The 14646-nt window shown below is 38.7% G+C and overlaps 1 protein-coding gene across 5 annotated transcripts in view; it reads left to right on the top strand.

Annotated features, from left to right (window-relative positions):
• BCAR3 (BCAR3 adaptor protein, NSP family member) overlaps positions 1–14646 on the top strand; it is a 93778-nt gene that overhangs the window by 47760 nt on the left and 31372 nt on the right. For 4 of the 5 annotated variants that reach the window (XM_068141284.1, XM_068141285.1, XM_068141287.1 and 1 more), the window contains exons 2-3: positions 557–884; positions 11037–11076. The exons of the other annotated variant lie outside the window; for it this stretch is intronic. In XM_068141284.1, coding sequence (XP_067997385.1) covers positions 565–884; positions 11037–11076 — 360 coding nt within the window. In that variant the 5' untranslated portion in view covers positions 557–564. The remainder of the gene's footprint in view (positions 1–556; positions 885–11036; positions 11077–14646) is intronic. 5 annotated transcript variants of the gene reach the window in all.

Here is a 14646-nt window from a genome sequence, read left to right as displayed (position 1 = left end):
CTTTAGTTTACAGCCTGTTAGAAATATGCAAACAGTTCTCTGTGAGGTTTATTACTTGAGCAAGACTCTTCAGAAAGAGCTTTTTACTCACAGCATGGCTGCTACTGAGTCTAGAAACATACACTTCCAACCCCATCTGTAGAGTGGTAGAGTGCCCTTTTTTTTTCTTTCTTTTTTTTTTTTTTGTCAAAATAATCTAAAAAACACTTTTTTTGTTAATGATTGTAAGTTCATGTTTGAGTTTTCAGAGGATGTGAAGGGGTTAAAAAGAGGATCTTTATGTATAAAAATAGAGAATTGCTCAGGGCCTGTTCTAGTATGTGCATTCCAATTGTGTTGTTGTGACTTTTCATATGTATAAAAAAGATGTGTGTGCACTTGATGCGCAATTGGGAGCAGTGTGACTGGATTTTAATATGACTTACATCTTGAGCTGTCACAGTGCCTCGGAACAGTTCAGTTCTAGATGCCTTTGTCAGTCATGCTATTTAATTTTCATTAAAGTGGGGGGTTTGATGACTGATGCTCTATGATAAATCTTTTTGTTTTTTTTCAGAACCAAAAATGATAGCTGCAGGAAAATTTTCAAGTCTTCCCAGAAGTGGCCCAGTGAACCACCAGTTTTCCTTGGCTTCTTCCATGGATTTATTGACCACTAAACCTTCACCGGTTGAGCATCGCTCAGAGTCTTTTAAAGATGTCTCTATCCATGGCACTCTCCCCAGGAAGAAGAAAGGGATAATTCCCACTAGGTCTTGTGATATATTTAGCCAGGTGGGAACATTACCATACACCAAAACACATCGGCAGCAGCCACCTTTTGTACAGGATCTTATAGAAGAGTACCCTCCACAAAATGGGAAGAGCAACAAACTCCATGCCAGGTACCTTTTAAAGCCTCATTTTGCATATGTTTATGGCATAGGAATTATTGTGTATTTTTTCTAGACCTCTTAATGTCCATTTATAGGTGCAGCTATGTAATATAACTCTACATTCTAATAAAGGCTGACTTTTCTCCCTAGTATGCAATGTAGATCTTGATGGAAGAAGCCAAAGAAAAAAACCAGTGTGAGATATGCAGTGTGGGGAGAGGGAGCAGTGACTTGATGCATCAATTCATAGAATTCTGAAATTTCTCCTTGGTTTTAACTTACTGGAAAGCTCAGGCTTCAAAATAATTTTCCTTTTGCAATAAAACCAGTCAATATATAGACTGTTAAATACTCATGCCTGTTTAAAATGTCATTCCGTGCCATTCTTTTTATGGGATCTAGTGCTATGGATTTTTAGTCTTTCTTCTGACATCTGTGTAGTTTTTAAAAATAACTTTTTGAGACTAGATCTTTTTTTCCTTAAATATTTAAAATGTATAGTAGTGCATGTACTACTCCCATGGAAGAAAATGTTAAAAGTCACAGAACTGCTTTGAAATGGCCCTTTGCATTATTTTAAGAGAGCAGCTTTATCAAGAAGCAAACTGCTCCGACTCAATTTGATTTTAATTCAGTGCTTATGCAGATGGAGTGCAGAGGAAAGGAGAAAGTGATGTCCCAGCTGCCTCCAACCTAGTGCTACACATGAGCTGTTTTTCTTGAAGACTTAGTGGAACCCAGGGTACATTGGGGCTAACAACACATTATCCCTGTTTATTATTCTTGCCTTACTTCCTGGTTATAATATGCATGACTCTTGAGAAAGAATTTTACTCTCAATAGCTAGCATTTCTTCTGGGAATCTGTTATCATTGGTATTTCATGCTTACAAAAAAGTAATTGAGGTTGGAAAAGGCCCACCCCAGCTTCTTTTTTTTTTTTTCCTCATAATGAGGACCAAGATGGGAAAGCTTCCTGCTAACATAAAAAAATGCAGTGCAATGCAGTGGATCAGTTGAGGGCACAAAGGTTGACAGCATTAGATTGTTGGATGACAGAGTTAAAGATTGAGAAAAGATAACCAAATGACAACTTCTGAATTAGGATTTGTGGTTTTGCTGTATTCCATCACTATAAGGTTTCTGTTCTCAAATCTTGTGAAAGAACGACAGTTCTTATTATGTGGAGTTGTGTGTGTGGAGTGGGTTTTGTATGCTTTTTGCTTGCAGCATACAGAATCAGGTTTTCTTCTCTCTCAAAAACAAGTCTTTCTTCTCTATACCCCATTCACTTTGCAAGAAGAAAGGGCCTCAGTGTGTTTAGTATTCCTCTGTCGCTGATCTGAGGTGTACCTGCTTACAGGAGCTGGCTTTTTAACAGACTTTGATTTGCGTACTTTTAGACAATGCAAGCAGCTGTTTAGAGAATGACTGCAGCTGTAAAAAGAGTATGGTGATACAGCCTGAAATTTTATGTCTTCCTTCTTGAGAGCAATCACTAACATTATTTGCAAGAGATGTTTTGTTGAGAGGCTGAAGTCTCCATATGAAATACATCTGTACTTGTAACTGATAACTTTCCTTGTCCTGAGAAGAACATCTTTGCAAAAGCACTAAGAGTAAGAACAGAATGCTTGAGAAGATGTTAAAAAGTTCTATCTAATCAGAATTAAAATATGTTGCTTTTTAAAGAGTAAGACACTCAAAAGATATTGTTAGTGCAGCCTGTGCAGTAGAATTTGTGTTTTTATAACATAGCAGCACATGCTGTTCATGTGTTTGATCTTCCAGTTGCTTTGCTAAAACACTCATGGAATGCTAATAACTTCCAATTTTTGCTTTCTTTAGTTTCTACAATAGATCTTTATACATTCTGCTCTATGATCTAATAGCCCAGTTGTATTAGAGCAAAAGACACCATCAACTTGACAGCCAACAAATAATATAACAGCTTGAGTCCTGAGATGACTCTTGTACCTTTCACTAGTGTACTGAGAAGAAATTTGAGAGCACAATTCTGATTTTTTCTTATGTTGAGCATTTTACTAAGGTATGTATTCTAATGCTTATAGTCATGTTGAGATTAATTTGGACTAATAGTATAGGGAAGTCCATGTTATCTTACCAGTATTTTGTAAAAAAAAACCTGTAATTTTTCTTTTTGTTTATATCAGGGTAGGAAGTACTGAAGCAGTATAACATGACACAGATATTCTCATTCAGAAGTAAACCAGTCTTTCATTACTATAATGGCCATTTAAAGCAACTAAAAGTGTGAACACATGTTTTAATCAAACCTTGTCATGAGACATTGTTCAAGCTAAGTGCTGTATTTGGTGTCAGTGGAGCAGAACTGATAGTCATTAGGATTACAGTGTTCATGTGCACGTGCATCCAATTATACTGAAGTGTGACTCAAGACTTGTCATCCTTGGTTTAATTATGATTTTTTTAAAAAAGCATAACTATGACAACATTTTCAATAATTTAAAATTACTATTAAAAGCTTTATTATATAAATACATAATGCATAATTTCCTAGAACAAAAAATAAACCATAGGGAGAAGAACAGGAAAACCATAAGGAATTGTGACATTCCTTAATGGAACTCTTATTTCCAGAAAGCTTTCTCCTGTCTTAGGTTAGAAGTAAGTTGCATTGCGCTGCAGCCAAGATGAAGTGATTTATTTGTAGGACTACGTACTGTGAGAATTTTTACATCTATGTGACCAGAAATAATATGTCTTTACAGAATTTCTAGTATCTTCTGGATTAGCATGGAAAAATAATGTTCTGGTGTACAAAAGAAATCTTCTAATGTTGCAGTAATTAATTTATACAGTTTAAGGGGAAATAAATAGAATAGACCAGACCAAGTTGGAAGAGACCTTCACGATCATCGCATCCAACCCATCATCCAACACCATCTAATCAACTAAACCATGGCACCAAGCGCCCCATCCAGTCTCCTCCTAAACAGAGAGTGATTGCCCATTGGAATGGGCTGCCTGAGGAGGTGGTGGAGTCACCATTGCTGGAGGTGTTCAGGAGGAGACTTGATGGGGTGCTTGGTTGCATGGTTTAGTTGGTTGGGTGGTGTTGGATGATGGGTTGGATGCGATGATCTTGAAGGTCTCTTCCAACTTGGTCTATTCTATTCTATTCTATCTCAAATGATGGTGACTCCACCACCTCCCCAGGCAGCCCATTCCAATGGGCAATCACTCTATGAAGAATTTCTTCCTAACACCCAGTCTAAACCTCACCTGGTACAGCTTGCGACTCTGTCCTCTAAAGTAACAGAATAAAATAAATATAAACATTAATTATAAAAATAAAATAACAGAATACACAAGAGATGAAGTCTCTTCACACCTGATAAGCACTTCTGAAAACGTAGAGAAATTACTTAACTTTCAGTGTAATGAGGTTGTGTTCTCTTCGGTTTGGTAATAAATGCCTATGCTAGTTAGTTTAAGGGGAAAAGATAAACTTCTTGAGAAAGTTATATATCTGATTTTTACAGTTTCAAGAGTCTGTTGTTAGAGAATCAGGCTAATAAGGGTGTGATCTTTACAATCAGTTTAAAGCATGGTAAAAGAAAGAAAAAAAGATACTCCTTTCTCAGTACTGGTGATTCCTCCATTGCCTGCAAAGTAATAGTAAAAAGCCCCAGCTTGTATTCCTGTTGAAACAAACTGACTTTGACACAAAATTAAGTTAAATTCAGTTTAATAATAGCTATGGTGTGAAATTGTAAATGGTCAAGAGGCCAGAAATAGCATCCAAATTTGCACAAGGTTGGCATTGTTGGTTTGTGTGTTCTTGGTTTGGTGTTTTGGTTTGGTTTTGTTTGGTTGGTTTGGGTTTTTTTCCTCTTCATGATGCCTTGAAGAGATTTAATACAAATTTCAGGATGGATAATCTAGGACAGCAGTTAAGTAGACAGAATTTCTTATGAGTAAGGTTACTGATTTTTTTAATGCAGTTTGTAGAGTAGCGTGACTGTTTTAAGCCCTTAGTGTTTCATGTTTGGCCAACTCAGACTTTTTGAAAAAGATACTGGATTCATAAAATATGTATATGAGATACTTAGTATTTGATGGGAAGAAGGGTGAGTCGATTTTGTCCTTGCCATGTATGTATGATCTGGGACTCTTTGGATATATTAGGAGTAACTGTGTAGTCACACAGTTGCATTAAATCGTTATCTTCTCTCTCTGAGCTTTGCCCTAGAAAGTGTAGAAGTGCACCATATGCCAGAAACAATCTCTAAGTTTTCATTCTAATTAAAGCCTTCAAACTCTTGCAAAAGATGAAATGTGACAAAAAAACTTTAACCCAGAATGTATTGTATAAAGTAGCCCTAACAAGCTATCTACATACAGACACTAAGAATACACTTAGTTTCTGTAGTTCTGAAAATAGGATGAGTGTGTCCAACTTGCTAGACTTCAGATTCTCAAACTGAGTACTGGTCAGCATGTCTTTATCCTCTTGTATTCCTGTGTCAGCTTTTTTTCCCCATTATTTCCGATAAAACACTATCATCTAGCATTGGACTTTCTATCGCTGCAGCAGATTTGTTCTGGAGCAGATTAGCTTATCTGGTCATTTAGAATGTTCTATACTCTGCAAAATTTCTGATCTTCATAGCTTTGTGTGTTTAGCTAGGTGAGACTTGCATACTTGTCTCATATAACTGTCCAAGAAAAAAAATAAATAATGATGTAATTTAAAACTTGACTTGTACCACTGACCGTTATGGGGTGGTTTCATCAGCATAAAGTTAAGCAGACTTACTGTCCTCTGCAAGACCTTATCTTTGGAGGACAGGGCATTTGGAAAACAGCAAGGAGCTAGTCTTGTGGTGTAAATCTGTCTATGACTGGATCCTGAGTTCCTGAAACTTTTCCTTTCCTCTTCATGATGTTACCGCAATAGATGAGACCTGCTGGAGTCCTTGAGTTGACAGGAGATTTAAAAGGGGAAAGAGGTGGTAAGGTGTGTTTAGTAAGCAGTGTGCTATTCAGGGATTTGCTTCTGCTTGTCAAAATTTGCAGTCTCTTCTGCTTCTCCAGGTGCTACAAACTCTGGCTTTCTTTGGGTTTTGAGAATGAGGTGTGTCAGGTATTTAGACAAATTTAATATTTATTCTAACTAGTGATTTTGAAAATGCTATGTTGGATAATTTTAGTCGAAGAAGTGTTACTCTTTTTTTAAAGTGAATACATTTACAGCATATGGTTAGGTCCGCTTTGAAAATGATGAAGTTTTATCAAGTTAATATTTGAATATATAAAAATAAATATTTTATGTGTTTTCTGTGTGAAGAAAAAATAAACTCTTTGGGTTTATAGGATGCAGTGTAGGTCTTAAGGTATGAAAATATTTGCAAGATACTCAACTTTTAGGGTAGAATGGGGAGGAAATTTTAATAAACCCACAGGACTGTTATAGTTGTGGTGCAATACCCAAAACTTCCTCTTGCTATGGGTTTTGTTTTCAAAAACTGTCTGGTGCAGTGTTTTGGAGTTTGTGGTTGTCTCCTTTCAATAGGAGTAAGACAGGTGTGGTGAGTTTAGGGCAATGTCTCATTGATTTCTTCCATGAACACATAAATGGTTTTTCAAAAGGAAGGATTCCTTAGGTGTTGCCAAAGCTTTATGTTTTTTGTCACTGCATTTTCCATTCTTTTTCTTGATGTCCTGTTTACATATGCACCTGCAAGCCTGGCCTGTGTAGTCTCAGAGGTAAAGCAAAGCTATCCCCTAAAGCTGCTATGTTTGAGGTAGAAGGAATTCTCTATTGTGTAAGAGGAGAGTTTTGGGGCCAGTCTTATTAAGTATTTTCCTCAATGATCTAGATGATGAGATGGAGTGCACCCTCAGTACGTTTGCAGGTGACACTAAACTGGGTGGGAGTGTTGATGTGCTTGAGGGTAGGCAGGCTCTGCAGAGGGATCTGAACAGGCTGGAGCAATGGCTGAGGCCAGTTGTATGAGGTTTAACAAGGCCAAGTGCTGGGCCCTGTACTTGAGTCACAACAACCCCACAACCCACAACTACAGGCTTGGGGGAGAGTGGTTGGAAAGCTTCCCAGCAGAAAAGGACCTAGTTGACAGCAGGCTGAACATGAGCCAACAATGTGGTCAGGTTACCAAGAAGGCCAACAGCATCCTGGCCTATATCAGGAATAGTATGGCCATCAGGAGTAGGAAAGTGATCATGCTCCTGTACTTGGCAATGGTGAAGACACACCTTTAATACTGTGTTCCATTTTGGTGCCCTCATGACAAGAAAGGCTTTGACTTGCTAGATTTGGTCCAGAGAAGAAGGGCAGCATAGCTGGTGATGGGTTTGGAGAACAAGTCTTATGGGGAGTGGCTGAGGGAACTGGGATTGTTTAGTCTGGGGACTGAGAGGAGACCTCATTGCTCTCTACAGCTATCTGGAAGGAGGTTGTAGCAAAGTGAGTGTTGGTCTCTTGTCCCAAGTATCAAGTGACAGAACAAAAGGAAATGGCCTGCAATTGCAGCACAGGAGGTATAGATTGTATATTAGGAAAATTATTTTTCCCGAAACAGTGTTCAGGCATTGGAACAGGCTGCCCAGGGAGGTGAGGGAGTCACCATCCCTGGAGGTGTTCAAAAAACATACAGACATGGCACTTTGGGACATGGTTTCATGGCCATGATGGTGTTGGGTTGACAGTGGACTTGATGATCTTAGAGGTGTTTTCCAACCTTAAAGATTCCACAATTCTTTTGTGAACTGCAGGTCATTATTCAGTTAGTCATAGCAGTTTGCATTTCTTTCCAGTGGTGTTTGAATGAGTCATGTCCATGGTGTTGTGCAGCTGTAGACAGAAGGGTGGAATGGTCTTAGGAATGTAGTAGAGGGGTGTGTGTGTGAAGCAGAAGCTGCTAAAGGATAAAATCACAGGATCTTTTGCTCTAGTTTACAGTACAAATAACATTGGTCTGCAGTACAAATACTTAGACACATTGTCTAGCATGCTCAAACTTGCAACTTCGTACTTAAGATGTAGTGTATTTCATAGAATTATAGAATGGTCTGGGTTGGAAGGGACCTCCAAAGGTCATCTAATCCAACTGCCTCTGCAGTGAGCACGGACATCCTCAACTAGATCAGGTTGCCCAGAGCCCTCTCCAGGCTCACCTTGAATATCTCCAGGTATGGGGCCTCAAATACCCCCCTGGGCAACCTGTTCCAGTGTTCCACTATTGTCATAGTAAAAAACTTGTTCCTAACATCCAATCTAAATCTACTCTTCTCTAGTTTGAAATCATTGCCCTCATCCTATCACTACAGGCCTTTGTACACAGTCTTTCTCCCCCTTCAGGTACTGGAAAGTTGTTAGGTCTCCCCAGAGCCTTCTCTTCTCCAGGCTGAACAACCCCAGTTCCCTCAGCCTGTCCTTCATAGCAGAAGTGCTCCAGCTCCCTGATCATTCTCGTGACCCTCCTCTGGACCTACTCCATCAGGTCCATGTCCTACCTGTACTGAGGGCTCCAGACCTGGATGCAGTACTACAGGTGAGGTCTCACAAGAGCAAAGTGGCAGAGTCACCTCACTTGGTCTGTTGGCCAAGCTGTTTTTAATGTGTGGGCCACAAGCACACACTGTCTGCTCATGTCCAGCTTCTCGTCCATCAGAATTCCCAAGTCCTTTTCCACAGGCTGCTTTCTATCACCTCATTCCCAGTCTGTATTGATAGTGAGGGTTGTTTTGGCCCAAGTGCAGGACCCTGCACTTACTCTTGTTGAACCTTATGAGGTTCACCTGGACCCACGTATCCAGCTTGTCCAGGTCCCTCTTAAATCCATGTAGATGGAGATATTTCAAAGACATAAACTGAAGAAGATCCCATCTGGTCTCTTTTAGCAGTTCTGTCTGTGTGAGCAGCCATACAGTGTCTTGGTACATGTGCAGTTTCTAAGGCTGCCTTTGTGCCTGTATTGTCTTCACTCTGATGTATTATTGGCACTGTTGAGAAGAGCCCCAACTCTTGTAACCTGTCTCCATTGGGGAGGTGCTCCAGGCCTCTCCTCATCTTCATGGCCCTATTCCTCTGGACCTGGTCCAGCAGTGTGATGCTCTTCTTATGCTGGGGGCACCAGGTCTGAATGCAGTACTCCAGGTGGGGTCTCACAAGAGCCAGAGTAGAGGGGAAGAATCACTTACCTCCTCCTGCTGGTCTTACTCCTTTTGGTTCAGCCCAGAACACAGTTGGCCTTCTGTGCTGCAAGCACACATTGCCAGCTCACATTGTTTTTCATAAACTGACGCCCCAAGTCCTTCTCCTTGAGACTGCTCTTGAACCAATCCTTGTCCAGCCTATATTTGTGCTTGGGATTGCCCCAACCCGGGTGTAGGACTTTGCATTTACAGAATCACAGAATCAGCCAAGTTGGAAAAGACGTCAGAGATCATCAAGTCCAACCTATTACCCAATACCTAACACCTCCTGACAACTAAACCATGGCTCCAAGTGCCACATCCCATCTTTTTTTGAATGCCTCCAAAGATGGTGACTCTACCACCTCCCTCAGCAGCCCATTCCACTAGCCAATTACTCTTTCTGTGTAGAACTTTCTCCTCACCTCAAGCCTAAACTTCCTCTGGTGCAGATTCACCCCTCTGTGCTTCGCCCTGTTTTCTCCACTGCACTTACACATATTTTCTGTGCATACACTTAATCGAGCTGCCCCTTCTTTGTCTGTTTGCTAGGAGAAGGTCTCAAATGCTGCCAAATTGTATTTCCATTAATTTTTGACAGCATGGTTGTTATTTTTTTTTTAAGCTAAGGTAAGAATGGAAGTTGTCCCATGATGAATATTAGGATAATGTGAAATGGTTATCACAGATACGGCCTGAATGGGTGAACACTATCATTTATGGGTAGGGTTAAGAAATGGGAGAGCTCTGTTTTGCCTTTGTGTAGATGCTCTGGATTAAAACCTCTTACAGAACCTGACTGAAAACTTTGAGTATAAAGCAATAACTTTGTTTCAGGTAATATGCAATTACATTCAAAACAACACAGGGAATTTAACTGTGTTCTGGATTGGTTGATTCCAGCATAACTCTATTTCTACGTATCTGAAACTGCTGATGAGTTTTCCAGTGTTACATCATTGTAGCAGCTCCCAACAAACAGGATTCCGTTTCTCAGTTTATGGGGGCATATGCTGTCTGTGCAGCAAGTTTGATTGCTGTACCAAGCTCCTGATCCCTCTTAAAGTTTGCAAGGTTTTCATTCTGCCTGTTACATGCTTGTATTTCAGGCAGCACCGTGTATGTCATCCCAGGTTCTGCCGTGTACTGCTAACTCTGTTAAGCTGATAGTTCTTAAATTTATTTCCAAAGGGTTTCATGTGTGTTTATTTTTATCTCTATGGAAATAGCTGTAAATTGATCACAGGGCTCTTAACTTAGGGTTCACTTGTGCCCTTTTCCATCTGTATGTATAGAGCACCTACAAAGAGGTATTTTCTTTTTAAAAGAGGGCAATGACTTGATTACCTGGCTTTCAAATAATTGTGATGTTGAAATTACCATAATATTGAGAACTTAAGAGTGCAAGAATCATATTTTATTTTTCCAAATGTAAAGTCAAAGTTTCTGCTGTTACAAATCTATGCATTTTTTGCTTTGTTTACATAAGTGTGTTTTACTTTCGGTTTTGTTGTGTTAGCAATGCCCTCTCAAAGCTATCAATAACAATAGCTTAAATGTGAAAACATACAAGCAAAGAAATAATTTAGAAGCCATTGGGATAGTTGTCTTGTAACTTTATTTGAGGCATTTTAGGTGGTAAGTACGTACCACAGTCTTCTGTTGAAATTTCAAGATTGTTTTTACTTTGCTTAAAACTGTATAATTATTTCCCAAATTAATTAGTAGTGGCTTCCCTACCTAATCTTCTAGAAAAGACCAGTGATTTATAGATTCATTAAAAGTTAACCAGCATAGGCTATCTAGCTAAACCACACAGTTTTTAACTAGGATTTTAACATGCTCTAGTAGCTTATTGCTTATATGAATGCATCCCCTCAGTGTGAGATTATATTTGCACTTACTATTTTTTTTGTGTGTTTGTGTCCTTTCTTTCTCCCTCCTTGCCGTTTTCTTGCAGAGATCAGAATATTTTGGATCCTACTTTGGAGTATGTTAAGGTAAGGTATTTCTTACCATTAAAATATTTGATTTGGTATATAACCAGCATTGCCAGGGTGTTTCCAGTAATATGAAGTTAGATAGTGCTGCTGTCTATTATTATGTAAAAAGTAATTACATATGTCAGACCTATTTTCTGTGTGCTTCAGTGAAATACTTGTGGGCATTGTGCTAAAGCATTTTTATAGTTGAGCATCTTTTCTGTTGTGTCTACCTATGATTACACCTTTGTTAGCAGATTAAATGTGTTTCTTGCTTGTGGATTTCAAGGGAAAGATCATAAAAAGATCAGATTTAGGTTTATTGTTTCAGCAATATACTTAGTAATATTACAGTTAAAAATTCACTTCTGTTCCAAAAGGTAAATGGAATCCTGGCAAAATTGTAACTTCTGCTTTTCTTTTGTACGAGACCAGGGTGCTGGGGGAGGCAGGGGAGTGTATTTTGTTAGAGTAAATATTAGAGTTGAATTATTTTTACTCTGGAGCATTAATAAATTTAAGTAAAAAAAAAAATAATCAGTGCTAGATTTACAATATAGAAGCTTTGGAAGAAGGCTTGAAGATGTGTTTCTGTATTGGGAGTCTCTTGCAGCACTGTAATTTCCACCGAATTAGCACCTTTCAACATGTTTCATTTCAGTGAACATTATTTCTCAGACCCTTGAAAGAATCTGGCTTCTGTGTCATGTCTCTGAACAATGCCCTCCTTTAAGTGTTGAGCTTTATTCCCTGACTTTTAGAAAACAGTAATCTTCTGAAAAGTGGTAAGCGCAGATTATCCTTGAATGTAGGGTATTGCTGTACCTATTCATGAGGACAGTCTGAATTTCTGCTTCATGTTCAAGCTGGGATGAGGAAGAGACTGAGGAGAGCTAGTCAATGGGGTTCTGCTGATAATGTTCCCTCTGTGGGTGTTTGTAGTTGAGCTAAATGAAGAGGTTCCCAGGTTGACCAAAGAAATAAACTAGGAGAATGTAATGCAGTGTTGAGAGGGGACTGCTAAAGTAAAGTGCTGTGAATTAATTTGCCTGAAAGTATGGAGGGATCCTTTGCTGGCCTTTCTGCCTAGGGTTGAGGTGGAGGTAGGAATTCGGGTTTGGAAGAAGAGAAGAGGAAGAGTGAAGCAAGGGTTCATGCCAAGGGACTCTGAGGACTGCTACTGGAATTCAACTCTAAACAGTTAGCTCAGTGTTTCAAGGTCCCTGGCTTCAATCCCAGCCTAATGTTGGGTTATGTTAAAGTAGCAGAGACAGAGAAGGCCAAGAAGGCCTTCTGAGGAGTACAGCATAAAGCAGGGATGCCAAAGGCAACACTGGTGGATGTGTTAATTGCTCTAATTTACAGTACTGTGTCTTGCACTATGTTGTACAGAGTGTATTGTTACAGTTTTAATAACGTGACCAAGTAGAAGGCAGAGGTTTCATGTGCCAGTTCATCAATATGTGTATTTTCTCTTGTTGCAGCAGGTTCTGTATTATGAATGTGGTTTCTAATCTTTTCAACTTTTCTAGTAGAAGCTTGTCTTGGACTCTTGTCAATAGCAGTGGTGCTAAGCTTACTTACTAAAACTTTGATGTTGGGGAGCAGAGCCTGGGGAAAAGGCACTTAAGGAGAATACAGGGGTTATCATACCCTTCTTTTCTCCTTTCAGGTTTTTTTCTGTCTGTATCCCTGCCTTTAGTGAGCTGTGAAACTGGTCCTCAGCTCAATGGTATTATAACAGGCATTCTAGACAAGAAGTCTTGAACTAAAATTTTGAAAAGCACATAGAAATATTTTCTAATAAATATAACCTTCCCAAATACTTTTGGCAGTTAAAGTCCAGGTTACTAATAAAACTGATTCTGCAAATGTATTCTTACACAGTAAAATTACCAATAATGCTAAATAGTGGACTCTCAGTAAATTGATAACAGATTAATCCTATGATTGCAAAAGATGTCCCTGAATTCATAACAACAGGATCTGAAAGCTCCCTTTGGCTTAAGTTTTAGCAGGTATGTATGTGTTCATTGTCTTATATAGCTTACCTCATGATAACTGTTACATTAATGTTTATAAACTTTTCAACTCCTTGAATAAATTATGGTGGCAGTCTTAAGCCAAGTATAAACTGCAGGACTCTAACCTACTGAAATTACAAAGATGAAAGAATAGATTTCTGTAGCATCTCACTGTGCTTGTACTAATATTGCCATCTGCACAAGTCTATTTGACTTACTGTGTGTGCATATTTAGTTTGAGCAAGCATGGTTGGTGCCAGTTTTGACAGATGTTGCATAAATGGTGTTAAAAAATACTTTTACATGAAGAAAAGATAAGAGAAGAAAGAAAATGAGCATTTTTTGGAGTCCTATTTTGCTGATACCAAAGTTCTGAGAGAGACATTCATATTTCTGAGGCACAGGAAAATATAGTTAGTATTTTCTCTAAAGACAGGTCATTAACTGAAAACACATCAACTTGAGTGTTAAGCATGTATGATGTATCAAGCATACATCAAAACTAACACTAGAACAAGCTAATTCCACACAGTCTTGATACTGATTCTAGTTTCTTTCATTTTGATGTTCAAACTGTAAAGAGAAGAGAGACTTCAGATTAATTTGCCTTGTAAAAATTTGCATTAGGTTGAAAGTAGTTCACAGCACCCTGAGGGCTCTAATTGGCCAGAAGTATCCTGAGCAGCCTCTGGTTGTATAAATAATTCCTTGTATTTAGAAGTACTCAGGACAGAGGAAAGGCAAAATAAAATGGATTTTATCCTGTTTTATTCTATTCAAGATACAAGACAGAAAGCACTGATTAGAAAATTAATCCTCTGAAGGCTTTTTTAAGAGTGTTCTATGCACTATAGTTTCTAATGCTTTAAATTATGTCTTAGAAATGTCAGTTTCCTACATCTTGAATATTGATGTATTAGTTCATTCCATATAAAGAGAGCTTATTATGCAAAAGCAAGTTCTAAGAGGAAAAAAAACCCAACAAAACAAACCAAAAAAAAAGTAGTACTGATTTGCTGGAGTCTGAGTACTGAAGTGTTCCTATGCCTTCAACCCTGCCTTTGTCCTCACAGTGTTGCTGAAACCATGGTCACAGTTAAATGGCTCTTTCAAAAAAAAAAAAAAGAAAAGAAAAACCTTTTATGGTCGAAGTGAAAACAGGCCAGACTGCTTTGAGTCAGGCTGCTAACCGAGTCATGAAAGAGATTTAGGGACACAATAGCACGTTGTACTTCCTGTGAGATTTTTACAAGTTTTATGAGCCAAATAATAGATCCATTGGTAGTCTCAGCAGGTTCTTCCCACACCCTGAGTCTGCACATCCACAGAGCAGGCTCCTGCAGAGGAGAAAGGATCAAGTGCTAGCGGATTTGCTTGTGTCAGAAAACTTCTTGTGAGTTGTTCTGATCAAATCCATGTGAACTAAAGATAGCTTTCTGTCCCATTCCTATTCACTGTAGATACTTTGAATAGAAGTCTATGCTGTAATCATTAAGGCTGTAGGAGAGTGGAAACAAATAATTTAATGTGTGCTAAAAATTACAGAAATACTTATCAGTGATGA

Source organism: Melanerpes formicivorus, unplaced genomic scaffold (assembly GCF_026170545.1).
Source record: "Melanerpes formicivorus ecotype bairdi unplaced genomic scaffold, bMelFor1.0.p_v2 SCAF_7, whole genome shotgun sequence".
NCBI lineage: Eukaryota > Metazoa > Chordata > Aves > Piciformes > Picidae > Melanerpes > Melanerpes formicivorus.
Note: the sequence above shows the minus strand (reverse complement) of the source record. Positions and strands in the feature narration are given on the sequence as shown.